The following is a 27,259-nucleotide window of genomic DNA, read 5'->3' as shown; positions in this document are numbered from 1 at the left end:
ATGAACTGCTAGCTGCTTCAGAAGCAGGAAGCTAAGAATAAGGATGCATTTTTCTCAATGGAAGGAAATAAGAAAAGCCCCTCACGGGTTCCGTGTGGAGACCAGTGTTCACTAATTATCTTGACGGATGGGAAAGCTGTGTGACCTGGCCAGATTTGTGAATTATATCGAACTATTGAGACTGCTGAATAGAAAAAGGAGGACTTTGGAAAGGACTCTTTTAACCTGGGTGAAAGTGGGCCAAGTGGGGACTGTGACTTAAATTAAACACAGTGAAAAGGCTACCTAATGGATCCTTAGTGGGCAGGAGGTATTTGTTCTTCCCCAGTGTGTTAATGTCTTCAGGCAAATGATTTAAACTCTGCAAATAATGTCAACTGAATAGGGTTTTTAAATTTTTTTAGATGAAAAGGACAGGTCCACTATCTGGCTGGATATCCAGAAAAGTGTCACTTTCTGAAGCCTACTAAATAAGGGCCTGTTAAATTGTGGTTTATTGTAACTGAATATATTAGGACAGAAAAATTAATTTCAGATATATAGTGATACAGGGTCCAAGCTGTCTGTAAATAAACAGGAAAAATACTTGGGATCGTAATTATCAATAAAAATACCATCTGGTTTTTTTAAAAAAGCAAGTTTTCTGTGCCATGAGTAATTAGGGAAAGTATTGGAAAATCAAGCTGCGAAGATTGTAATGATAGCATACAAATCTGTAGCATGTCCATATCCAGAATCTTGTATATAGTTCTGGTATTCGTGTTTGAGAAAAGGATATAATAGACCTGAAAATGTGTAGCGCATAGAACACATTTCTAGGTTCTCATAAGGCTGGAAAGGATCTTGGACTTCAAGGCAGAAGACCTTATACTATCCTGGTCAAATAGTGGTCCAGTATATCCTTGAAAACCTCCAGCGATAAGAGCACCCACAACCTCAGGAGCTAGATTTACGATCAAGCTATTCCACTGATTAGTTGTTTTCACTGTCAAGAATTTTCTCCTTAGTTTTAAGCTGCATCTCTCTTTGGCAAGCTTCCGCCCATTGCTTCTTGTCCTGCCCTCTGGTGCTTTGGAGAATAAGTTGATCTCCTCTTCTCTGTAAGAGCCCCTCAAGTGACCATATTAGCCCTAATCTTTCTCTTTGATAGGCGAGACATACCTAGCTTTCTCAACCGTTCATTGTAGTAGGGTTTAGCCTCCAGATCCGTTATCATCTTTGTTGCTCTTCTCTGCACTCTTTCTTGGGTCTCAGCTCCTTTTTTTTATATCTATGTGACCAGAACTGGATTCAGTATTCTAAATGTGGCCTCACTAGTGCGTTAAAAAACGGTCTTATCGGGGGGAGGGGGAGCTTTGATCTTATTTATTTATTTATTTATTTTGTCAAGCGATTATTAGATAACAAGTATAAGTATAAACATGGTTATGAATACATGAAATGGGTACGTATAAGAAAAATAAAAGAAACAATAGGACAGGGATGGTAGGCACGTTGGTGCGCTTATGCACGCCCCCTACAGACCACTTAGGAAAGGGGTGAGGTCAATAGTAGACAGTCTAAGGTTAAAGTTTTTGGGGTTTGGGGAAGAAACCACAGAGTCAGGTAGAGTATTCCAGACATTGACCACTCTGGTGCTGAAGTCGTATTTCCTGCAATCAAGTTTGGTGTGGTTTACCTTGAGTTTGTATCTACCGTGTTACTCATATAATAAGGCCAGGTCTTATTTTTTTTTTGAGCCCCGAAAAAATGGCTAGGCCGTCTTTTTGGGGGTGACTTAATTCCCCCCCCTTGCATCTTTGGGCGGGCGGCGATGGCTTGGATGTTGACCTCGGCGTTGGTGGGGCACTTCGTATCGGGGTCAATGCAGGCAGCACTATATCCGGGTGTACAACAAAAGTACTTCCTAATGGCAAGCCCCCCCGACCATTCCCCCCCATTTTGCATGTTTTAATATAGGCCTTAATTTGGGGGGGAGGGGCTTAATTTCATTTCATGCCTATAAAACATGTTGGGACTTCCTATTGGGGGAGGCCGTATTGTTGGAGAAACAGGGTATTGTGTGCTCTTGTATTATTATGGTTGAAGCTGAAGTATTCATTGACAGGTAGGACATTGCAGTAGATAATTTTATATACTATACTTAGATCAGACTGAAGGTGGCGTAGTTCTAGGTTGTCTAGGTCTAAAATTTCAAGTCTGGTGGCATAAGGTATTCTGCTACGAGTAGAGGAGTGGAGAACTCTTCTCGTGAAATATTTCTGGACTTTCTCGACTGTATTAATATCTGATATGTAATGCGGATTCCAGACAGATGAGCTGTATTCAAATATTGGTCTAGCAAATGTTTTGTATGCTCTAGTTAGAAGTGTGATATAACCGGGGGAAAAGCTACGTAGGATTAGATTAACAACTCTTAATGTCTTTTTGGCTATGTAGTTACAGTGGGCTCTAGCACTTAGATCATTAGAGATGAGTACTCCAAGGTTCTTGACAGAGTTTGGACCATCAACAAGGTCTTGACTATTCAGCTTGATGCTATCTCTCTGTCGATGCAGCCTAGGATTGCATAGAAGCAGGCAACCAAAAATTATCGGGGAGTTCAAATGATTTTGTTATGAGAAATGGCTAGAATGTTTGGGATTCTTTAGTTTAGAAAAAGACAAGTGACTGAGATGCATAAAAGACGCATAGTATGAAGAAAGTGGAAAGGGAATTTTTTTTCTTTCTTATGACACTACAATCATACGCAGTGCAATGATGCTGATTGGAACAGACCAAAGAAAGTACTTCTTCAAACAGGGAATAATTAATGTGGGGTTCATTACTGCATAATGATGAGCTTTACTTTTAATGCTTTTTTTTTTTTTAAAGAATTGGGGAGTTGGATGGTTCAGTCAGGTTCTATTAATCTTAAGCCTTAATGTCAACCTACAGCATCATTCCAAATATGAGCTGCAGGGAAACAGAAAGCAAAAGAGACATATGTTTCCATCTTCTACTTGTGAACACCTGGGGAAAAGGTTACCCCAGAGTAAGAAATAAGTTGTGATGGGGCTTGGACTGATCCAGTGGGCTCTACTTTATGTTCTTGTATCTTGATGGAGAATTAGGACAGTGGCAACAGGATGGCACTCTTTAAGAAGCTAGGGTCTGAGAAAGTAGGCTCATCTCTAAAAGCAACAGTTGCAAAGCTGGAATTTTTTCTCTTGTTTGTGTGTAGCTGAGATTGCCAAAATATTTGTTGAAAAAGGGATTGCCAAAATATTTGTTGGAAACAAACTGCCGAGCATGATTCTTCCACAAAATTCATGTCTTGTAGTCAACTTTCTTCTTCAGAGGGTTGACAGAGGAGTACCAATTATCTTGGGCTTGATGCTAATCAACATGGGAGACTCAGTTGTAAAACTGGAAATAGAAAAGACATCAGGGAATGTGAATGTGTGGTGCTGGAGATCTTGATTTTAAAGAAAATTAAAACTGACTGTGACCGTGTATATTAGACTTAAAGAAAGTAGCATCTAATTAACTTGGGACATTTCTAAATAGGACACCAAGATAGAAGAAGCTAATGAGAAAAGTTGCTCAAGTTAGATGGGAATTCCTATAGAGTAAATTATTAAAAAATAGACTTGCGAACAATTTCACTAAGGGAAGACAGGATGGCTACACAAAAAGCTTAGGGAAAAAGACACTACAAAGAATAGAAAGGGCCAGGGCTAGGTCAGAGTAGACCCAAGTAGCCTATAACTTTAGATTTGGAGGTCAGAAAAGTGAAACCTTAGAAGGAGTTGAGTGCAGGAGGCTAAAAATAAAGAATCGGTATATCTGCTGCTCATTGAAAAAAGGCAAAATACTAAGAGAAAGCAGAATTATCACTGATAGATTTAGTCTTCTCTAAGAGGAAATCATTTTTTCCCCACCAGGCAGTTGTGAAGAACAAGATTAAAGAACACAACTGAAGCTTGAAATGAAAAGAAGCATATCAGAGAACACCTCTTGACTTTAAATGACTTTAAATCTCTGGGACTAGCTTAATTGGATTCTAGTTACAGAAGGAACTATCTGATAATATGGCCAAACCCTGTTGATTACTTTTCATGCCAGATGAACTAACTCAAGGCCTGTGGGCCAGATGCAGCTAGAGGGGTGCTTAGATCTGTCCCACAGGGCCACCCTGGAAACAAAGAATAGAATAGAACAAAGAATAGAATACTTTATCGGTGTCCAAGTGTGATTGGACACACAAGGAATTTGTCTTGGTGTAAATACTCTCAGTATACATAAAGAAAAAGTACATTCATTAAGAATCAAGAATCATCACGTACAACACTTAATGATAGTCATAGGGTACAATCAACAATCAAATCATACTAGGAAACAGTCACAAGTGGGAGGGGAGGGGTGATAAGGAGTGGTGAGAAGATTAACAGTACTAGTAGTGTACACTTTGTAAATAGTTGAACAGTGTTGAGGGAATTATTTGTTTAGCAGAGTGATGGCTTTCGGGGAAAAACCTGTCCTTGTGTCTAGTTGTTCTGGTGCGCAGTGCTCTATAGCGTCGTTTTGAGGGAAGGAGTTGAAACAGTTTGTGTCCGGGATGTGAGGGGTCTGTAAATATTTTCACAGCCCTCTTTTTGACTCGTGCAGTGTACAGGTCCTCAACAGCGAAGGATAGGCCACAGGTGCCTCTAGCCAGCAAAAATGGAGCTCCATTTTCACTGGCAGAGGGCTGCAGGAGAGGGACAGGAAGGCTTCTCTGGAAGACAAGGGTTTGGCACTCTCTTTGGTCTCGCCTTCCTTTGCTGGAGACAATGGATTCCCCCCCCCCCTCCCAGCCCTGCTTGGGCCACAGGTGCCCCTGACACAAGTGCCCTTGAGCTGGCCATGCCCACATCTGACCCCCCCCTTCCCCAAGGTCAAACACAACCCTGATGTTGCCCTCAGTGAAATCGAGTTTGACACCCCTGAGCTAACTGGAAGAGAGCAAACATTGTCCCTGTTTTCAAAAAGGGACAAAAGGAAGATCCAACAAATGACAAATCTGTCTGTTTGACATCGGCAGCTAGGAAGATTCTAAAAATGATCACGAAGAGATCAGTAAACATCTTGAACAGCAGTTTGGTGGTTATCAGAAGTGAGCATGGATTTGTTAACAGCAAATCTTGCCGATTTATCTTCATTTTTGATCAAGCAGCTTCCTTAATAGGATGTGGGAATACTGTAATAGCTTTTAACTTTTTCCAAACATCTAATTAAGTACCCCATTTCATGCAGATTAGCACGTTAGCTAAGTGTGGGCTAAATGGCATAACAATTAAATAGAAATATATCTGGCTCAAAAATTATGCTCAAGGACTGCTAATTAGTGACTCCTCATCAAATTGGAGAGAATTATCAAGTGGGATGCTGCAAGGATCACGGCTGGATCTTCCCTTGTCTTTTAATAGTTTTGTTAATAATTTGGATGAAGAGATGGAAGGAATGCTTTTAAAAAAAAATAAGTTGTGTTGCATTTAAAATAGCAACAGAAAAAGACATGGAAAAAGGAAAAAGAACACAAAAATATATACATTATCAAAAATACAAGTGCTTAAATAAGTGAAAATAAGATACAAAGTATATGTTGTTAAAACAATACTTAGCATTTGGTATACTGTTATCTAATACAAACTTTATTCAAATTTATTTCCATTACACTTATATGATTATCATGTTTTTTTAAACCTACTGTACTTTGTATAAACAAGTTCCATATTTCCTTATATTTAGCCTACAAAATCTATGTCTTTAGGCCAGGGGTCCCCAACCACCGGTCCGCGGAACAAGTTCTACCGGGCCACTGGCTTGCTGGGCGCCGCCATCTTTTTTTGATGAAAAAGTGCTTCCGGTGAGCTTTTCCTGGTAGAAAGCTCACCGAAGCACTTTTTCATCAAAAGATGGCGGCGCCAGCGCTTCGGTGAGCTTTTCCGGGTAGAAAGCCATTTCTACCGGAAAAGCTCACGAGCGCGGCCGCCATCTTTTTGATGAAAAGTGCTTCGGTGAGGTCACGGGCACTTTTCATCAAGATGGCGGCGCCCAGCTAATGCCGGTACCGGGCCGCGCCATAAAAAAGGTTGGGGATACCGGGCCACGGCGTAAAAAAGGTTGGGGATCACTGCTTTAGGCCATCCGCTCATAGGTAGCAATTGTAGTTTAGTCTTTAACCCATAGAGTAAATGGGACCATATATTTATGTTTCCAGTGTTAAGAGTATCAGTACAGGTAGTCCTCAACTTAGGATCACACAATTGAGCCCAAAATTTATGTTGTTGTGAAAAATTCGTTAAGTGAGTTTTGCCCTATTTTATGACTTTTCTTGCCTCATGTCAATCCCTGCAGTTGTGACTCGGTTGTTAAGTGAACCTGGCTTCCCCATTGACTTTGCTTGTCAGAAGGTTGCAAAAGATGATCCCATTAACCCGGGCACACTGCAACCATCATAAATATGAACCAGTTGTCCAGCATCCAAATAAAAACCATATGACCGTGGGGATGCTGCCACGGTCATAAGTGTGAAAAATGATCATAAGTTACTTTTTTCAGTGCCATTGTAACTTTGAACGGCCACTAAACAAACTGTTGTTAAGTCAAACCAGCCAAAAAATAGCCTCTTACTAGCTATAATAAGTGCACAAAGAATCTATTTACGTTATCCAGTTGTTAGTTTCCATTACTAGGTATGAAATTCAAGATAATATTACAGATGGAAGGAATATTGTGTAATGAAATTTGTGGATGACACCAAGTTGGATGGGGGTAACTAAGATCTTAGAATACAAGATTGAAATCCAAATAATATTAATAGGTTATTGGCCGCTTCCAAATATATGATTCTATTATATTTGGGACAAAGATGATTAGAATAATTAGATCAAATCACAGGAGATGGATAGGGATCTGACAGCACTATGTGGAAATCTGAAGTCTGTCTTTTCATTAGTGGCTAATTGTATAAACAGTCCTTTAGTCCTACAGCAATCTATCACTGATGATGGATTAGCAGCAGCTCTAAATAAGTGCCCATGGTATAAGCTGTCTTATGTGTTAATTATCAAGGTCAATTTTGACCAAGTTAGCAAATTTTAGTACCTTGTTTTTTATTGCAGGATATTGCACTGTTTGGGCTAACCTGAGGGTACAAATAGATAAGCACAATGAGAATCTTAGTAATGTATATAGATGGTAAGACTACTAAAATGTTTTTGCTTAAACTGCTACAGTATTTAGCCATGTTGTAAGAGTACATAAGCATTACTTGTTGTATTTATGGATTTTATGTTTTCATGGTTTGACTTCTAAAAGTCAGTTGTTTGCTTATATAGCACAAAGATGCATACTTAGATCACATAGAGTTATACAAAAAGTGGATTGTAACAAAGGAAGATTAACAATTTAAAAACACCAATGAAACACTGTATCCTCTTTCCTATTGTCGATAGAATTGAATCTAGGGCAGGAAGGGACTTTGGAGGTCTTCTAGTCCACCTCCCTACCCATAGCCAGAGGCCTTATACCATCCCAGACAGATAGTTTGTCCAATATTTTTCTTGAAAACCTACAATTCCTGGAGGCAAGGTGTTCCATTGATTGTTCTGTCAGGAAATTTCTTCTTAGTTCCTGATTGGATCTCTCTTGGATGAGCTTCCACCCATTGCTTCTTGTCCTACCCTGCTTTGGGGACTAAGTCAGCCCTCTCCTTTTTATGAGAGCCCCTCAAGTTCCAAGAAAACAGCTATCATGTCACCCCGATCCTTCACTCCGTTAGACTAGACCCGTGATGGTGAACCTATGGCATGCGTGCCACAAGTGGCACGCAGAGCCATTTGTGCCAGCTCGCAAGCCTCAGGCAAACTTACCTCACTGTGCATGCACACACCTCACAGCTGATTTTTTGGCTGGTTTGAGGCCTTTTTCGGCCTCCCAGAGGCTTGAAAATAGCCTCTGCAAGGCTTTTTAGGACGAGTAATAGGCCTGTTTCATCACTTCCTGTAATACCGGACTAGACCCTATACCATTTCAGACAAATGGTTGTCCAATCTCTTCTTAAAAGCTTCCAGTGTTGGATCATTCACAATTTCTGCAGGCAAGTTGTTCCTCTGATTCTAACTGTCAGGAAATTTCTCCTTAGCTCTAGGTTGCTTCTCTCCTTGATTAGTTTCCACCCATTGCTTCTTGTCCTGCCCTCAGGTGCTTTGGAGAATAGCTTGACTCCCTCTTCTTTGTGGCAGCCCCTGAGATATTGGAACACTGCTGTCATGTCTCCCCTATTCCTTCTTTTCATTAGACTAGACATAACCAGTCCCTGCAACCGTTCTTTATCTGTTTTATCCTGTAGTCCCCTAAATCTAATTATCTATATCTAGATCATTTAGAACAGGGGTCCCCAACCGCCGGTCCGCGGACCGGACCGGGCCGCGGAACAAGCCTTACCGGGCCGCTGGTTGCTGGCGCCGCCATCTTTTTGGTAAAAAAGCAATTTTTCGTCAAAAAGATGGCGGCGCAGCGCCCGGTGAGCTTTTCTGGGTAGAAAGCCATTTCTACCCGAAAAAGCTCACCGGAAGCGCTAGCCGCTTATTTGACGAAAAATCACTTCCGTGACATCACCGGAAGTGATTTTTCGTCAAAAAGATGGCGGCGCCCAGCTGACGCCGAACCGGGCCGCGCGGCGAAAAGGTTGGGGATCCCTGAGAATATGTTGAAGAGTATTGGCCCCAGTACAGTACCTTGGAGTACCCCAGTGCTTGCTTCCCCCCATGTAGATATAGTTCCACTGAGGACTATATGTTGAGTGTGATTGGTCAGCCAACTGCGAATCCGTCTGATTGTGTTGTTTTCTATCTGTCCTTTTTCTGTCTTATCAAGAAGTAGGCTGTGGTCTACTTTGTCAAATGCCTTAATGAAGTCCAAGTATACTATGTCACCGCGTTTTCCTGATGCACTAATTTAGTCACTCTTTTTTTGCACAACCTTGGTACAAATACCATTAATTTTTTTCCACAGATCTGAGTTTTGAAATACAGTACCAGCAATATGTGCAGCTAGATTTACCATCAATAGAAATGTAGCATGCAGCCAAGCTGTTTAATTTTTCATCTGAAAGTAAAGGCTTTTTTTTTTTTTTGGATGCTCATTCAACTGTTTTGGCAAATCACTGCAGCAGAATCTTACCTATTGCTCGTTCTGAAATTCCCTTTCATCCAAGCTGGATATCTGTTTTAAGCATCTGTAGGGAGATTGGTCATGTATGAAAGTATGAAAGGAATGTGAATATATTTTCTGAGATGCTGGCTATTAACATGTTTTATCTCCTTTTTTTGTGCTTGACTTTCACTGTCTCAAGTCAGAAGTTTTTCTCCAGTCTGGGTTTTTCTCCAGTCTGAAGAAAAGATTCAAACTCCCAAGGCATTTGGGTGCAAATAATATTGAGCATAGGGTAATGTAAGTTGCTGGCACAGTTAATTTCTGAAACTTGAACACCCCAGAAAAGGAGAACTGGATTTGCTTTGAAAATATATATATATATAGTTGGTGATTCACTGCTATAAGGAGCTGAAATAAAGCTGAACAGGTCCATCAAATCATGAAATGTAAGGTGTGCCTGTGACTGAAGATACGTTGTCAGATATGTCTTCGACTTGGGCAGGAGGCAAGCTTTCTCAAAACCCTAAGCTGCAGCAATATCAGGGAAATAAGTAAAAGTATGGTACTACATTTAGGCAAGAAAAATCAAATGCACAGGGTACACAGGTGGTACCTCGCTCAATGGTAGTAACCGTGAGGGGGATCTTGAAGTCCTATTGGATAACCATTTAAATATGAGCCAGCAGTGTGCTGCAGCTGCCAAAAAAGCCAACACAGTTCTAGGCTGCACAAACAGAGGGATAGAATCAAGATCACATGAAGTGTTAATACTACTTTATAATGCCTTTGGTAAGGCCACACTTGGAATACAGCATCCAGTTTTGGTCGCCACAATGTAAAAAAAAAGATGTTGAAGTTCTTTAGGAAAAGTGCAGAGAAGAGCAACAAAGGTGATTGGGGGACTGGAGGCTAAAACACTGCTGGAATTGGGTATGTCTAATTTAATGAAAAGAAGGATTAGAGGTAACATGATAGCAGGGTACCAATAACTCGGGGGCTGCCACAAGGGAGAAGGGAGTCAAGCTATTCTCCAAAGCACCTGAGGCAGGACAACGAAGCAATGGATGGAAACTAATCAAGGAGAGAAGCAACATAGAACTAAGGAGGAATTTCCTGACAGTTAGAACAATGAATCAGTGAAACAATTTGCCTCCAGAAGTTGTGAATGCTCCAACACTGGAAGTTTTTTAAAAGATGTTGGATAACCATTTGTCTGAAATGGGATTTCCTGCCTGAGCAGGTGGTTGGACTAGAAGACCTCCAAAGTCCCTTCCAACTCTGTTATTCTATTTTAAGTCCTGCCTTGCCAGAGACTTGGGATTCTTCAGTCAGATAAAGTAACTGTGATTCTGATCTGAAAATTGGACTATCCAACTAACTGCACAGTCCAAAACTGTCACGCTGGCTCAGAAGAGGACCATAAATTTTGGCAGGGAAGCAGTTGAGCTGCTCCAGGAAAACTGATGATTCATAGTTATGTGCTGGTAGTAGATTACGGAGAAGTATTTCAGTCTTTCTTTACAAGGGGCCAGTTGTTTGAAATACCTCTTCTACAGTATCTGCTGCTAACTACTGTGCTCTTGTTAGACCTTCCTTTGGTCTGTTGTTTCACTCTGCTCCCTAACTGCTCTTTAGTTTTGTTCAGCTGGCTGAGGCTTCGGGGGCAGCATATGATTGCCTGAGGTGCCTTAACACAAGCTTGATTGCCTTTACTGTAGGACTGAAAGGTATTTACAGTACTGTAATTAACTTTAATGGACAAGCTTCAGGAGAGATGGAAAACAGAGAGCAAGGCTCAGCATTGGTCCAAAACACCTCCCAAGGCTGAAAAAAATCCTCTGACAATGTACCCTTCTCATTAATCCACGTGGGGACAAATGACACTGCAAAGACAAACAACACCTTATTGTTACTGACTTACAAAGATCGTGGTCTCCATTGTCTAGGTCAGGGGTCTCAACAGCTTTAAGACTTGTGGACTTCAACTCCCAGAATTCCTCCTCCAGTCATGTTAGCTCAGGAATCCTGGGAGTTGAAGCCCACAAGTCTTAAACTTGCCAAGTTTGAAGACGCTTGGTCTAGGTCAATCTTTCTCAACATTGGTAACTTTAAGCTGTGTGGACTTCAACTCCCAGAATTCCCCAGCCAGCATGCTGGGGAAGGTTGAGAAAGATTGGTCTATGACCTAACACTCAAAATTTGGGAAACAAAATGAGCATTAGGCAAAGGCAAAGTTTAGTTTGAACTAAATTTGACTTCTTGTGCCTTCTTGGGACTTCTTCCGTGTACCACAGTTGCCTAGGAAGAACGTAATGGCAAACCGCTTCCAAAACAAACTTGCAAAGTGAAATGCAGGGATCAGTCCAGGCAGTCGCCAGTAACCAACACTCTATGGCTCGCGCACACGTGCGCAAAGTCTAAGGTACAGCCCCGATTCTCCCTCGTGGCATTCCGTCTCAATACTCAGCAGGCCTAAACAAGCTTAGTTGTTTGTCTTCCAAGCATTGTTGATTTCACAGTATAAAAGAGCCTTGGAGAGCTGTCCACCATGATGGAAACATAGCAGTGAAAGGATATCATTGGTTCAAAAAGAATAGAAGCAAAAGAAAGGGAGGAATGGTGTTTTGTGCCAAAATGATTGACATCTGCTTAGAAATCCAAGTGAATTAATTAGGCAATAATGTTGAGTGCATCTTGGTTAAATGAAGAAAATGAATTAAAGCAATATTTGTGGTCTTACGGTTTTCTCGCCAGCCACCAGGCCCAAATCCAAACATAACACAACGAGGTTTATTCAAACCCAATTCTTTATTTACCTACACCTAGTGGAAAAAAATCCCGTGAAACTAACCCTATAACCTTCTAACCTAACAATATACAGATAGACCTAGACTTACAACTTATGATTTACAATTGTGCCCAAAATTTATGTTGCTAAGTGGGATGTTTGTTAAGTGAGTTTTGCTCCATTTTACGACCATTCACAGTTGTTAAGTGAATCACTGCAGTAGTTAAGTTAGTAACCCGGTTGTTAAATGAATCTGGCTTCCCCTTTGACTTTGCTTGTCAGAAGGTTGACCCCAGGAGACTGCAACCGTCATAAATATGAATCAGTGCCCGAATTTTGATCATGAGACCATGGGGATGCTGCAACATAAGTGTGAAAAACGGTTCTAAGTCACTTTTTTCAGGGCTGTTGTAATTCCGAACGGTCACTAAATGAACTGTCGGTAAGTCGAGGACTACTTGTAACCTGAATGGAATTCTTTATTGAATATAGCAGAAGCATTGGAGGAAAGGGTTCATATAATGCTAGAGATCCTGATTTTAAAGGAAACACACACCGGATGTGACTTGTGGACTTGTTTAAAAAAAAAAAAGATATTCATAAACCTGGGGCAATTTATAAGTTGGATTCTGTGATAGGAGAAATAGATGGAAAAAGAATGCTCAAAATGGGTGGGACATCCTCAAAAAAGGATATAGCTGAAAGCAAACTTGCAAGGAATTTCAATGAGGGGGAAAAAAACTAGAGAACAACGGAAGAAATGTAGTTACACAATAAGCTTAGTTAGGATCTGAAAGCAAAAGAAAAAAGAAAAAGAAAGAAACAAACCTAGGAAATGGAAAGTGGACCAGCTCCCAAAGGAAAAATGCTGAGAGCATGAAATTGGGAAAGAGGTCTGGGAATGTTTCTTGCATCCAAAGTGGATTCGTTGTAGGGAAGGCAGTCTAGGACTAAGCTGTCATAACAAGGACGTTCGTTTTTCTGTTTTTTTTTTAATAATTTTTGTGGTTTTATTTTGGTTCTGAGCTGCCCAGGGCTACGCTCTAAAGATGGCCAGCCATCTTTTTAAATAAAAAAATAAAATAAATCAGTGCTTCTGTTTTGTTCTTTAAAATGTATTGAGAGTAGAAATAGTCTTCTTGGTTAAAAAAAAAAAAAAGAAGTTCAGTCTTGCTGGGATTGTTGCAACGCTGTGTTCAAAGAAAGCATCTCCAGCACTTATGTAAATATGATTTAACTACGTAGCTTTCTGCAACATCTCAGAGCGGGTCCTCCTTTCCAAGGGATTACAGGGCTGCCTTCTGCAGTTGCTGCGTGATCTCAAGGTGAGACCCAGCCCCTTGAAGGTGTTCCAGAGAAGGGCTGCTGCGTTCATCTCCCCACGCCCTCAGAGGCATCTTCTGCATATGGAATCCAAAGCGTTGCGCAATCCTACAACTAATATGGGAGGTCTGTTGATGGTTGACTGTTCAAGTTGAAATCTCAAGATAAAGTGTTGTAATAGGTGATTTCAGTCGTTGTTCTACAGACTGGTAAAGTACCCTTTTTCCATCCAAGAAGCCATGGATGGCAGCTAATCAAGGAGAGAAGCAACCTACAACTAAGGAGAAATGACAGTTAGAACCATTAATCAGTGATGATCCAACACTGGAGGTTTTAAGAAGAGATTGGACAAGCATTTGCTGGAAATGGTACAGGGTCTCCTGGCTCAGGAGTGGGTTGGACTAGAAGACCTCCAAGGTCCCTTCCAACTCAGTTAGTCTGTTATTCTGGTCATATCAAGGGGGTATTAATATCAGATAGGTAGATAGGTAGGTAGATTATATCATACTATATCATATATCATTAGTATTTTTTTTAGATATCCACAACAGTTAACAGTGAACCTGGAGAGATGCCTAGAACATGGCGTGAGAGAAATAAATAGCACCGATCTCCTTTTCAGTAGTGAGCGCTATATTGACATACATAATTCAAGCTAGAAAGCTTGAAGAATTCCAACACATTTTTTTTATTTATTTTGGAGAGGCAACCTGATTTAAAAAGAAAGGACTGTCAAAAAGAAAAGGAAAGGAGTACACCACAGCATCATATCTCAGCAAGAACGTAAGTCCTTTGCAGCTGTAGGAAAGAAGCTGTAAATCAAGGGTCTTCAAACTTGGCAAAGTTTAAGACTTGTGGACTTCAACTCCCAGAATTCCTGAGCTAACATGACTGGAGGAGGAATTTTGGGAGTTGAAGTCCCAAGTTTGAAGACCCCTGCTGTCAATTGAGATGATCCCCAGTTCAGGAAGAATCTTGGTAGATCAACCTAAAGGGTTTCCAGTGTAACATTCTCTACTGCAGACTGACTTGCTAAGCACTTCTCAGAAGCTCACAGGTCAGGTCAAGAAAATAAGAGCTCACCTCCAGAATTGTTCCATGGCAATGTTTCTTTAGATCTATGGACTTCAACTCCCAGAATTCTCAGCCAGCATGGGGAATTCTGGGAATTGAAGTCTACATATCTTGAAGTTACTGAATTTTTTTTTGGCAGTGGGGGATTGCTGTATAGCAAGTGGCCTTTATGGCATGCTCAAAGGACAAGAAGAACAAGGAGCACAAGCTTATACAAAAGAAATGCCACTTTCTTTAATAATAAATAAATAAGGGTTACAGAGAGATTTTATAAAGGAACATATTGCTAATGAAGCTAAATCCAGCACGCAAAATCCTTAAATCAGAGCAGGGAGATGGTTGAGCATGGGAATACTAATGGAAGGCAGTAGAAAACTGAGTTAATCCTTTGATTAATCAGACAACAGATGTCTTCGTTATAGAAGATGTAGGTCAGCTACCTGTGCTTGAGCTGATACAGAAAGCTAGGGAAGGAGTCTGAGGAGAGGAAGCAACTAAGATGGAAAAAGCTTATTCTAAGATTTATTAACAATTTAATGCCTTCAAGTTCAGATGAAAATGCTTTGAAGATAACCAATGAATTTTGCCTGGTATCATACACATACCTGCTGCTAAAAGATGGCCCTAACTTTTTATTAACGAATTGAAAACCCTTCAGATCATTCAAGTGACATTTGTCTCGTCTTTCATCTACTTCCTACAAATATGCAGTGCTTTGGATCAGGTATCACAGAGCAAGTGTGAGCACCTTTCAATACTTCCTTTAAAAAGCCTTTTCCTGATATTTTATGGTGGGGTCCTTGGTTTTTTTTGAGCTTGGTTTTTTTTTTCCTTGCAGACATTTCATTACCTAACTGCTTAACATCATCAGTGCTAGGGCAGAATGGGATTTGCTCTCTTGTTTATATACATTAAGATGTTGATTAGTTGGGCAATGAAATATCTACAAGTAAGCTTATAGAGCACCAAGGACCCCACAGTTCAACCCTGTGCTACAGATACTCTCTTCTATCAGTATTTTATAGTAGCTGTGTGAGGCAGGAAAACATGCTTTTAAATTAAGGAGGTGCCCACAGGGTGTAACCAGGTGTTTTAGAATGGGAGTGGACGTGTTTTTCTACACCCTTGCTGTACCACCTTCAATCATCACGTCATGCAAATTGTCTTTGTTCTTTTGGAGCATCTCATCACCAACCAACCAACCATTATATTCACAAATTTCCACTTTCTATTGACCCAGCCATTTAAAAAATAAACTCACCACTTGTTCATTCTCAAAAAAATTACCCACCCACCTTATAGTAACTCCTTTTATATCGGCCACTTATTTTTAAATTGGATCTGTGTTAATTCAGCAAACTCTGCATTCTTGAATCCGTCTCTTCTTGTTTTACAGCATTCTCTTCTCAGATGCCGCATTATTAGTGCATTCAGTGTACTAGTGTATTTCTCCTACTGTTCTCTCACTTCCAAATAGCATAGTGGGCAGGAATAGGCTCTTACGCACAGCCAGTTTCTATTTTTCGAAGAAGCATTTCTTCATTAGATAGACCACAATCTTTACAATTGCATTTGCAAGTTTTTTTGTCTTTTTTTAATGGTTTGATTAAAATTTATAAATACAGACAATAAAAAGGCAAACTGAAAAAATAGAATAAAAAGAGTCACCACCACAGCAAGTATAAACAATTTTAGTAACTTACTACCTCCTCTTAAAATGCAACAAACAATCTTTTTTTTTCCTGTAGCCCATCTCTTCTTATCTATAAACAAATCCATAAAGCAATATCATTTCAGTCCTGGTGTCAGTAAGAATCTGTTAAGAGTTGCCAGAGATAACATGTCTGTTTTAACCTTGATCAAACGCTATATTTCTTCCTTTTACTTCTAGCAATCATAATTTTTAATCCCTTCAAATATTGTTATAGAAAATTGATTCCTTTTCATTTTTTCTTTGTCCCTTCTCACCACATTTTTCAAAACTTTAACAAGCCTTTAACAAGTAAACCCAATATAGGGAAGTTATCCAAGTCACTCTTTCAGCTTGTTATTTGTATATCCTTTTTCATTAGTAAGACCTATGCTTTCATTTGTATATCCAATGTATCATCTTTTTCCATGTTCCATTTTGTGGCCTGTCATTTTTAAATCCACTTTTCAAATCAGCGGTAGACTTGTCTGGTAAAACTTATTCCTCTTCCATAAAAAAATTAGACAGTTTATCAATAAGCATAAACCCTATTCAAGTTAATTTCCCAGTTCATTATTCAAAAAATATTCTTTACAGATAACAGATAATCAGAGTTGGAAGGGACCTTGTATGTCATCTAGTCCAACCCCCCGCCCCAAAGGGAGACCCTACACCATTTCTGACAAATGGCAGTCCAATCTCTTCTTGAAAGTCTCAAGTGATGGCGCTCCCACAACTTCCTAGGACAAGCTGTTCCATTGGTTGATTGTTCTCACTGTCAGAAAGTTTCTCCTTATTTCCAGGTTAAATCTCTCCTTGTTCAGTTTCCATCCATTATTCCTTGTCTGGCCTTCAGGTGCTTTAGAAAATAGGTTGACCCCTTCCTCCCTGTGGCAGCCCCTCAAATACTGGAACGCTGATATCCTGTCTCCCCTGGTCCTTCTCTTTACTAGACTAGCCAAGCCCAGTTCCTGTAACCATTCTTCATATGTTTTAGTCTCCAGTCCCCTAATCATCCTGGTTGCTCGTCTCTGTACTTTTTCTAGAATCTCAACATCTTTTTTGTAATGTGGTGACTAAAACTGGATGCAGTACTCTAGGTGTGGTCTTACTAAGGCTTTATAGAATGGTATTAGTACCTCCCTTGAACTTGATTGTATCCCTCTGTTAATACAATTTAGGATTGCATTAGCTTTTTTGGCTTCTGCTGCACACTGCTGGCTCATATTTAGCTGGTTGTCCACTAAGACTCCAAGATCCCTTTAGTGTGCCCGATATTAAAATACACTGCTCAAAAAAAATAAAGGGAACACTTAAACAACACAATGTAACTCCAAGTCAATCACACTTCTATGAAATCAAACTGTCCACTTAGGTAGCAACACTGATTGACAATCAATTTCACATGCTGTTGTGCAAATGGAATAGGCAACAGGTGGAAAGCATAGGCAGTTAGCAAGACATCCCCAATAAAGGCGTGGTTCTGCAGGTGGTGACCACAGACCAGTTCTCAGTTCCTATGATTTCTGGCTGATGGTTTGGTCACTTTTGAATGCTGGCGGTGCTTTCACTCTAGTGGTAGCATGAGACGAAATCTACAACCCACACAAGTGGCTCAGATACTGCAGCTCATCCAGGATGGCACATCAATGTGAGCTCTGGCAAGAAGGTTTGCTGTGTCTGTCAGCGTAGTGTCCAGAGCATGGAGGTGCTACCAGGAGACAGGCCAGTACCTCAGGAGACATGAAGGAGGCCATAGGAGGGCAACAACCCAGCATCAGGACCGCTACCTCCGCCTTTGTGCAAGGAGGGACAGGAGGAGCACTGCCAGAGCCCTGCAAAATGACCTCCAGCAGGCCACAAATGTGCATGTGGCTGCTCAAATGGTCAGAAACAGACTCCATGAGGGGTGGTATGAGGGCCCAACGTCCACAGGTGGGGGTTGTGCTTCCAACCCAACACTGTGCAGGACGTTTGGCATTTGCCAGAGAGCACCAAGATTGGCAAATTCGCCACTGGCGCCCTGTGCTCTTCACAGATGAAAGCAGGTTCACAATGAGCACATGTGACAGACGTGACAGGGTCTGGAGGCGCCGTGGAGAGCATTCTGCTACCTGCAACATCCTCCAGCATGACCGGTTTGGCAGTGGGTCAGTAATGGTGTGGGGTGGCATTTCTTTAGGGGGCCGCACAGCCCTCCATGTGCTCGCCAGAGGTAGCCTGACTGCCATTAGGTACCAAGATGAGATCCTCAGACCCCTTGTGAGACCATATGCTGGTGCGGTTGGCCCTGGGTTCCTCCTAATGCAAGACAATGCTAGACCTCATGTGGCTGGAGTGTGTCAGCAGTTCCTGCAAGACGAAGGCATTGATGCTATGGACTGGCCCGCCCGTTCCCCAGACCTGAATCCAATTGAGCACATCTGGGACATCATGTCTCGCTCCATCCACCACCGCCATGTTGCACCACAGACTGTCCAGGAGTTGGGGGATGCTTTAGTTCAAGTGTGGGAGGATATTCCTCAGGAGACCATCCACCTCATCAGGAGCATGCCCAGGCATTGTAGGGAGGTCATACAGGCACGTGGAGGCCACACACACTACTGAGCCTCATTTTGACTTGTTTTAAGGACATTACATCAAATTTGGATCAGCCTGTAGTGTTTTTTTCCACTTTAATTTTGAGTGTAACTCCAAATCCAGACCTCCATGGGTTGCGAAATTTGATTTCCATTGATAATTTTTGTGTGATTTTGTTGTCAGCACATTCAACTATGTAATGAACAAAGTATTTAATAAGAATATTTCATTCATTCAGATCTAGGGTGTATTATTTTTGTGTTCCCTTTATGTTTTTGAGCAGGTAATCGTTGCACAGATAAGACACTTTTGCCCTGAAAAGATGCTTCCAATTGGGGGTCAGTTCTTATATGCCGGGTCGCCTTATACGCCAGCAAATAGTAATTGGGAAGCACTGCGGCTGCCCGCGGCTGAGGCACTTTAGCGCACCGTGGAAGCGAATCCGTGAAGCCGAAAGGAGCAGCCAGCCTTTCTCCCAGCTCCCAAGGAAGCGAGGCTCGCACGCCCAAGCTCCGCTGAGGTATCCGGCTGGGGCTGTCAGGAGTTGTTACCGCTGGCGCGGCTCCGCGCGGCTCCAGTCCCAGCGTTGCCTCGGGAAGGGAAAGGTAAAAGCCGCGGCTCTTCCTTTTGCCTTTCCCTTCCCGAGGCAACGCGGGACTGGAGCCGCGAGCCGCGCCAGTGATAACAACTCCTGACAGCCCCAGCCGGATACCTCAGCGGAGCCCGGGCGGTCTCGAGCCTCTTTTCCTTGGGAGCTGGGAGAAGGCTGGCTGCCCTTTCAGCTTCACGGGATTCGTTTCCATGGTAGACAAAAGTGCCTCAAAAAAAAAAAAAAAAGTGCAAAAGTGGAAGGTGTGCGGAAGAGGGGGCGAGTATATAACAAACTATATTTTGAGTGGAAATGTTGGGGGTCGTCTTATACGCTGGTCGTCTTATACGCCGGCATATACGGTAGTTTTCTTCATTTTATAATTGCAGGTTGGATTTATGTGGTCTTTAGTTTAATCTTTAGTTCCCTCTGGTATCCAAATTTTAAAATCTAATTTAAAAAATCAAAATAAAGCATTTTCCCATAGGAAAGTGATTTCTGTTGGCTTTCTCTCCCGTGCCTGACCTAATCCCCCCCACCCCCCAGCAACAGAATTGCCAATCTCAGTTATGGTCATTAAATGAGGACTACCTGTAATGCTCCTGTAGTTTTTGTATGAATTATGTGATCTTTGCACCACATTTTTCCAATCATCAGGCATAAATGCAGTTCTCTAACCCTAATCCCCTCCTCTCACTCCCCCTCCCTCCCTTTCTCTCACACACAGTAAGTCTTACAGTGGCTCCATACGCAAACCAGATCCATATTTAAATATTTCCACCAATTACATTCTCTATTTCTATGGCTTTATCATTTCCTTCCATTTCCCCAGGATTTGAGATTTCCTTTTCATCAACTTTTATTTCAGTTCCACTCTGACATATCACTCTCAATCCCATTACTACAGATTTGCTGCTCTCCATTATTATAGTTTGAGTCAACTTGGATAGCTTGAAAAGGAAAGTTAGACAAAATGTACTGTGTATTATTAGTGGCTGCTAGTCATTAAGAATACTTATTATCTCTTAATGCCCGTTGTTGTGGTACATGAACGGAAGGTGCTGTTGCTCACACATATTATATGTGGCTTCCCATAAGTATTTGAACAGCTATTCTGAGAATGCTAATTTATTATATCTTCAAGCTGAGCCCTTACAGTAATTTGTACTTAGGCAAGAGAACAACGAGTATCTAATTCTGTTCTGACCCAACCCTGTTACCAGGAAGAAAATCTCAAACAAACATAGCAACTCAAACCTTCACAGCTTTAATCTACAAATAAACTTCTTTGTAAATAAAAGATGGCTTGCAACCAATTAGTCCAACCAGAAAAACCTTGACAGAATTCTTCAAATAAGCCGGAGTTTCTACACATAGTGCTGGGTCCTTAGAGCGTTTTTGCCTTCTTGCAAAGGCAAAAACCTTTTGAAACCAGGCTTATATTCCCTGGAGGGAGGGGCCATTACGTTGCATCCTTACTCCTGAGTCGCCTGTGCTGCTCCAGCTGTTCTCTTCTACAAATCATCCTGCGCTCATGCGCGCTTGGCATAGGCTCCTCGGGAACCTCCTCATCACTGCTGCCAGCCCCCACCATCTCTGAAGGCAGCAGTCCGCTCCTTGATGATCTTGGCCCATCATCAGAGTCCTTGGTCTCCTCAACCATCTGCACCTGCTGCCAGCTAACCACAACAAATTCTAGGAAGATGAACTGGACTCATCAAGCTTGTCTCATGGACGATCTTCTCAATTTCTCCTTTTCTCAATGTTATTTCTTCAATTCTTCTCTAAAATCTTACGGACTAGAAACTTGTTGTAATCTTCCTTTTTCATGCAAGTAGAACATTCTAGGACACTGGCATTTATTTCTTTTTCTTTTGATTTTGCTGATGAAGAAACCCGCAGTATCTCCTTTGCTTCTTGCATTCCACTGGCTTTCCAAATTATAGTTCTTAATTGGACTGCTTGATTGCAAACCTCTCTGGTGTGAATGTATGAATGTAAAAAAAGGGGAAGCCCTAGATTTTTTGGAAAGTTTGATTATGTCTGGAGCAATATATATGTACGATGAAGTCTTATCTATAGCTCTTCAGTCCCATTCTGTCCCTTTATTCCTACCCCATTATTTTGTTCTTTTGCTATAAGGGTTCAGTCTAGATTAACGTTTCCTAACCATGCCTACTTTTAAGATGTGTGGACTTCATCTCCCATAATTCCTCAGCCATTATATATGCCATGTTGGCTGAGGAATTCTGGGAGTGGAAGTCCACACATCTTAAAATAGTCAAGGTTGGGAAACACTGATCTGGACCTCTGACAATCAAGAGAACTATACCTGTTGCTAACTTCTTCTGAGGTAAATGTCTATGGAGGTAATTCCTCCATAGAGAATTTCTTCTGAGGTAATTCCTCTTAGATGAAGCAGTCTTTTCTACCATTCCTATTGCAGAAGACCTCTTGGCTGCCCTGCAACCTTCTTAACTAAGTAGTTAATCCTTAACTAATCTGGACCTCTATTTCTCTTACCTCAGTCCCAGGACACAACTGCTGTTCCAGTCACTGAATAATTCTTCTCTATTCTGGGTTCAGCCATTTGCCGCCACTCTTTCTTCTACTCCCAAAACGATCTTGTTGTAACAATTGCAAGGCCCTCTCTACCCTTGCACAAGGAGGAGACGGTTGCTATGACTTCAATGAAAGAAACCCTGTGCTGGTGTGTTGGTTACATCAGGGAGCCATTAACGCCTGACCCCTTCTGGTCCATCAATTTCCCCCAACACGCAGGTTTCCTTGTTCAGCCAATTCTCCCACAATGCTGCCCCGCTGTCAACCATTTGAGGTGGGCGAGGTCAGGAAACGGGGATCCATGGGAGTCTTGCAATGTCCTTTAATGCAGCTGGGGCACTAATAGACTCTTGAAAGCCTGTCAGAGCCCCCACCCCGCTTTCGTTTCATACTCAACACAATCTAGGTGGAGTTGTGTTTTAAGTTTCTTCCTCAAGCTTTCTGTTTTCCCAAGATGCAGACATCCTTTTTATAGACTCTTAACATTTCCCTCCACTTTCTCTCAGTCAAACCCATGTTCCTTTACATACTTTTCAGTTCTGTTAAGTAGCTCCTTGTAAGCAAGATTTTGCCGGCTTTCCTTCTCTTCAAGGGAAGTGCAGATTTCAGATCTCTTCAAAGCAGAGGGAAGTGGCCTTCTAGATTTATTTATTTATTTGCTTGTTTATTTATTTCTTTGTCAAGCAAGTATTAGATAACAGGTATAAGTAAAAGCATGATGATGAATACATTTAATGGATACGAATAAGAAAGAAACAATAGGACAGGGACGGTAGGCACGTTGGTGCGCTTATGCACGCTCCCTAAAGAGACCTCTTAGGAAAGGGGTGAGGTCAATAGTAGACAGTCTAAGGTTAAAGTTTTTGGGGTTTGGGGAAGAAACTACAGAGTCGGGTAGAGTATTTCAGACATTAACCACTCTGTTGCTGAAGTCGTATTTCCTGCAATCAAGTTTGGTGCGGTTTACCTTGAGTTTGTATCTATTGTGTGCTCTTGTATTGTTATGGTTGTTATGGTTGAAGCTGAAGTATTCATTGACAGGTAGGACATTGCAGTAGATAATTTTATGTACTATACTTAGATTGGACCAAAGGCAGCGGAGTTCTAGGTTGTCTAGGTCTAGAATTTCGAGTCTGGTGGCATAAGGTATTCTGCAACGAGTAGAGGAGTGGAGAACTCTTCTCGTGAAATATTTCTGGACTTTCTCGACTGTATCCAATATGTAATGCGGATTCCAGACAGATGAGCTGTATTCAAGTATTGGTCTAGCAAATGTTTTGTATGCTCTAGTTAGTAGTGTGATATTACCGGAGAAAAAGCTTTGCAGGATTAGGTTAAAGCGGTAGCGAACGTGTGTGTGCACGGATCATTCTCTTCTAAGTTAGCTGAAGTTGACTGTGAAGGTCCCTCTTCATTCCTGGCATGGATTTTTTTTCTTTATAGACAAATTCACATCTCCTCCAGAATTATCCTAGGAAAAAGGCTGCCAACAGATTCCTGGTCTTGGCATGTGGGAAGTCAGAATGGATGTCCTCTGATAACTAACATCAGTTACTATTAGTCACAGTGCCTATGTGGAGATTCAACGTTCAGGATTCAGGAGAGCAGGGATGGAGAATTTCAGGGGAATATCCCATTAGCCATTATGACCAATTGCAGGCGATCCGTTACCTAAGCCCTGTCAGTTATGTTTTTGGATAAACCATTGGACAAAAAATTAAAAAGCTTTTTATTCTCATTTGTATGTTATAACCTTGAAAAGTCCAGGAGTCAATAAATACAAAGCTACTTCAGGTAGTCCTTGACTTAACCACTGTTAACAGACTGAGTTGGAAGAGACCTTGGAGGTCTTCTAGCCCAACCCCCCTACACCACTTCAGACAAAGGGTTATCCAACCTCTTCTTAAAATCTTCCAGTGTTGGAGCATTCACAACTTCTGGAGGCAAGTTGTGTCACTGATTAATTGATCTAAATGTCAGGAAATTTCTCCTTAGTTCTAAGTTCACTTAGTGACCTTTCAAAGTTACAGCGGCACTGGAAAAAAGTGACTTACGATCGTTTTTCACACTTTTACGACCATTGCAACATTTCCCCCATGGTCACATGATCAAAATTTGGATGCTTGACAACTGGTTCATAAATTTATGACAGTTGCGGTATCCCGGGGCCAAGTGAACAGTTTTTGTGACCTTCTGACAAGCAAAGTCAATGGGGGAGCCAGATTCACTTAACAACCTTGTTACTAACTTAAACACTGCAATGATTCATTTAACAACTGTGGCAAGAAAGTTGTAAAATGGGGAAAACTCACCTAACAAAAAACTCACCCAACACTTAGCAACATAAATGTTGGGCTCAGTTGTGGTCGTAAGTCGAGGACTAACTGTACTTGCATCTTAAATCACTGAATCACCATGACCAGATTATCCAGGCAGTGGTCTGGACTCAATAAAAAATTTGAAAGCACATCGCTTTCCTGCTTTTGTCAGAAATGGCAATATTGTAGGATAGCAAGGGGAGGTGTGTGAAGGTGGCACCTGCTAAAAATGGAAGACCATTGATTTATCTGTACTATAGTTGCCTTTTCAAATTAATAATCTGGATTGTTCCTTGTTACATACAAATGACCCTTCAGGTAAGGCATCCAGTATTACCATAAATCAGGTTTGTCACCTCCAATTGAAATAAATATTCTGAAGGATCGTGTTTTGTTTTGTTTTTTAAATGCTCTCCTTGTGAGCTTGCTATTGCACAATCGACGCTTCTGGGTTTCTTTTGGCTTTCCTTCATCCAAATTGCCCGGCTTGTATTATGATTTAATACTAACACAGTCTACCAACCGGCTCTGCCTCCTGGAACAGCAGGAAGAATGTAGATGACAGATTTTGAAAAGTATCTTGTTGGAAGATTTAAGATCCGCACCCTCTGAAGAGTTCTCCACTTTACTGCCACCAAATCACCTTCTTTCCTTAAATTCTGTGTTTGTTTGTTTTTTGCCTTCCACCTACTCAGATGCCTGCTTTTACAATCCAAGCCCTGTCTGGAAAGGGCTGTTGTTTCCCAGAAAATGGGGGATATTGCTTCAGGTTGGGAGCTCTCCTCTGGCTGGGAAGGGCCAGAAAGCTCAGCTTGTGCCCTACAGAACATGAGCAATTGGGGGAGGGGCTTGTAGGACACAGCGTGGGTATGCACTTGTAGGGACACAGCATCCATTTCTTGGGCTCTTAAGCATGATGGCTATTGGATCTTGCAGCTCCAAAATGACCACTGCCTGGTTTGGCTCAATTCACCTGCTTTGAACTAGAGTACTTTTCTTTGGCATGTCTTTCACTCTTACAGGGAAGCTTCATGGGCTCTGTGGTCCTCCATCTCTCTCTCTCTCTCTCTCTCTCTTTTTTTTAAATGCCCCCCTGCCTGACAGTTTGCATTGCCGTGTAACTTTTTTAAGGTGCTAAAACCGCCAGTGAACCTTTTTTTTTTAGCAGAAGACCTGAACGAAGCCACTGATTTGCATCATCTCCTCTCTCTCTGCTTCAGATCAACTGACCTTTCTCTTCCCGGATCCTCCATCTCCACCGACTTTGGCAGCTGGCAGATGGTAACAGGGAGCGGCAGTATACAGGAGCAGACTGACTCCTCTTCTCTTTGCAGCTTCCCAGATGAGCTCCCTAACAGTTCCTTGTAAGTGCTTGAGATCTGTGAATGGAAGGACCCTGCTTTGCATGTTGGAGGTCTCTGGTTCAGTCCCAGGCATCCTAGAATTAAAAGAACCGGTCCAGACAAATGCATCTTCCTAAGATCCTCAGGAGCCACTTACCCGGTCAAGTCTGATATAATCAATCTAGGCTTGCTGGCTCATTGGTCATAGGTTAAGGGTTTCTTACAAATCCCTGCCTGGGAAAACCATGGCTTGGCTGGCAACCCGATTGGCTTTTCCTCAAGTCCTGGGGCCAGATATACGTAGCTCATGTGATCCTCAGATACCTGTGGACTTTTTTACATCCATCAAAATACTTTTTTTTTTTTTTTTTTGCAAAGCGTTGCGTACCGTAAGTAGACCTTGGAGGCTTGGATCCTACCTGTCAAATTCAAATTCTGTCCCTCCAAGCCCCACTAGGGGCACACCCACCAACTGCTGTGCACTTCTTACCCATTTATTTTCCAGCGTGGGCTTTTTATTAACTTAGCCTTCCTCATTATTAACGTCTTCCATGGAGCCCTTGAGATCGCGAGCCTCCTTTCAAGGATTTAATTTGTTGAAGCTGCATTCTTTGAGCTAAAGTATTCCCTTGGATTATTTTCTAAGGTGATCTCTTCTTAGGCGTAGGGATTCTCTTTTCTTTTCTTTTTTCCTTCCTTTCTTTCCAGTGTCCTTCACAAAGTCAGCAAAAGGATAAGCAGACAGTTAAAATCTTGTTTCCTTTCTATTCTTACAATCCAATCCTATGTATTTCGGCCAAGAACTGTTGTAGCCACTGTGCTCCAAAAGGAGAGATATCCCCCACATTATCTGTTAATAAATGTATCTCATTTTGAAAGATAATGTTCTAAGTGCCAGGCCAGGACGAGTGTTGTGAGATGGCCAACTGTTCTTGCCTCTTTAGAGGGCAACTTGGCCACTCATTCCCCCTTTGCAAATAGCCATCTGCGTGCTAAAAGACGCTCGGGAAGTACATTTGAGAAAAAGCATCTATCACACCAACACAGGCTAGGCTTTGTTCTTTACCAGCCCATCATCACAAAGCCTCTCTTGACCGTTGCTCACCATCTACCTTTGGAGCATCTCACCAGCGTTAGTTAAATCGCGCTCCTTTGTCAGAGTAGATTCATGAACTGGAATAGGGCATGGTAACAAGGTCAGCCAATGAATGGGCATAGCAACTAAAGTCAGCCAATGAGAAGTGCTTGGAAACTGAAACTAGAAGTAGCCTAGGCGGGGCTCTATATTAAGCTCGGAGTCTGTCTATTGAAGATGAAACTAACTTGCTTGCCTGCCTGCCTGCCTGCCTGCCTGCTGAACTAAAGTGAAACTGATGTCTGTTTCTTAACTCCTGAGTAGCTCCTGAAGTTACTTGCAACATGTTTCTGTCTGAGTTTGCTCCATGTTGGAGAAATCTACAGCTGGTTTGTAAAATCTACTTATTATGTTTATAAAGATGTTAAATGAAGCATCAGCCATCCGTGTTTATTTTTCTGGCGCTGAATCAATGCTGCAAAACCCTGAATATCCTTTTTTTTTTTCTCATACTGCAATTTCTGTCCCCTCCACGGGAAGGAATTGTGCGAAGGTAATGAGTTGGAACTGCCTGCAGAACCTCTAGTGCCCTATCGTCCATGGTTCTTCATTCTACAACCGCACACAAAAAAATTGGGGCCTCTTTCTCAAATGTTGATCTTTCAATCACAGGTAGTCCTCCACTTAGGACCACAATTGAGCCTGAATTTTCTTTTACTGAGCAAGGCAGTTGT

At 41.7% G+C, this 27,259-nt stretch overlaps 1 protein-coding gene across 4 annotated transcripts in view; it reads left to right on the top strand.

The window, feature by feature from the left end:
- MTMR14 (myotubularin related protein 14) overlaps positions 1 to 27,259 on the top strand; it is a 111,399-nt gene that overhangs the window by 68,296 nt on the left and 15,844 nt on the right. For 2 of the 4 annotated variants that reach the window (XM_087954489.1, XM_087954491.1), the window contains one exon: positions 25,328 to 25,471. The exons of the other annotated variants lie outside the window; for them this stretch is intronic. In XM_087954489.1, the coding sequence (XP_087810615.1) occupies positions 25,328 to 25,471 (144 nt within the window). The remainder of the gene's footprint in view (positions 1 to 25,327; positions 25,472 to 27,259) is intronic. 4 annotated transcript variants of the gene reach the window in all.

This window comes from Notechis scutatus, chromosome 2, assembly GCF_049901735.1.
Source record: "Notechis scutatus isolate UNSWTSFEM ecotype Mainland chromosome 2, rNotScu1.2, whole genome shotgun sequence".
Classification (NCBI taxonomy): domain Eukaryota; kingdom Metazoa; phylum Chordata; class Lepidosauria; order Squamata; family Elapidae; genus Notechis; species Notechis scutatus.
Note: the sequence above shows the minus strand (reverse complement) of the source record. Positions and strands in the feature narration are given on the sequence as shown.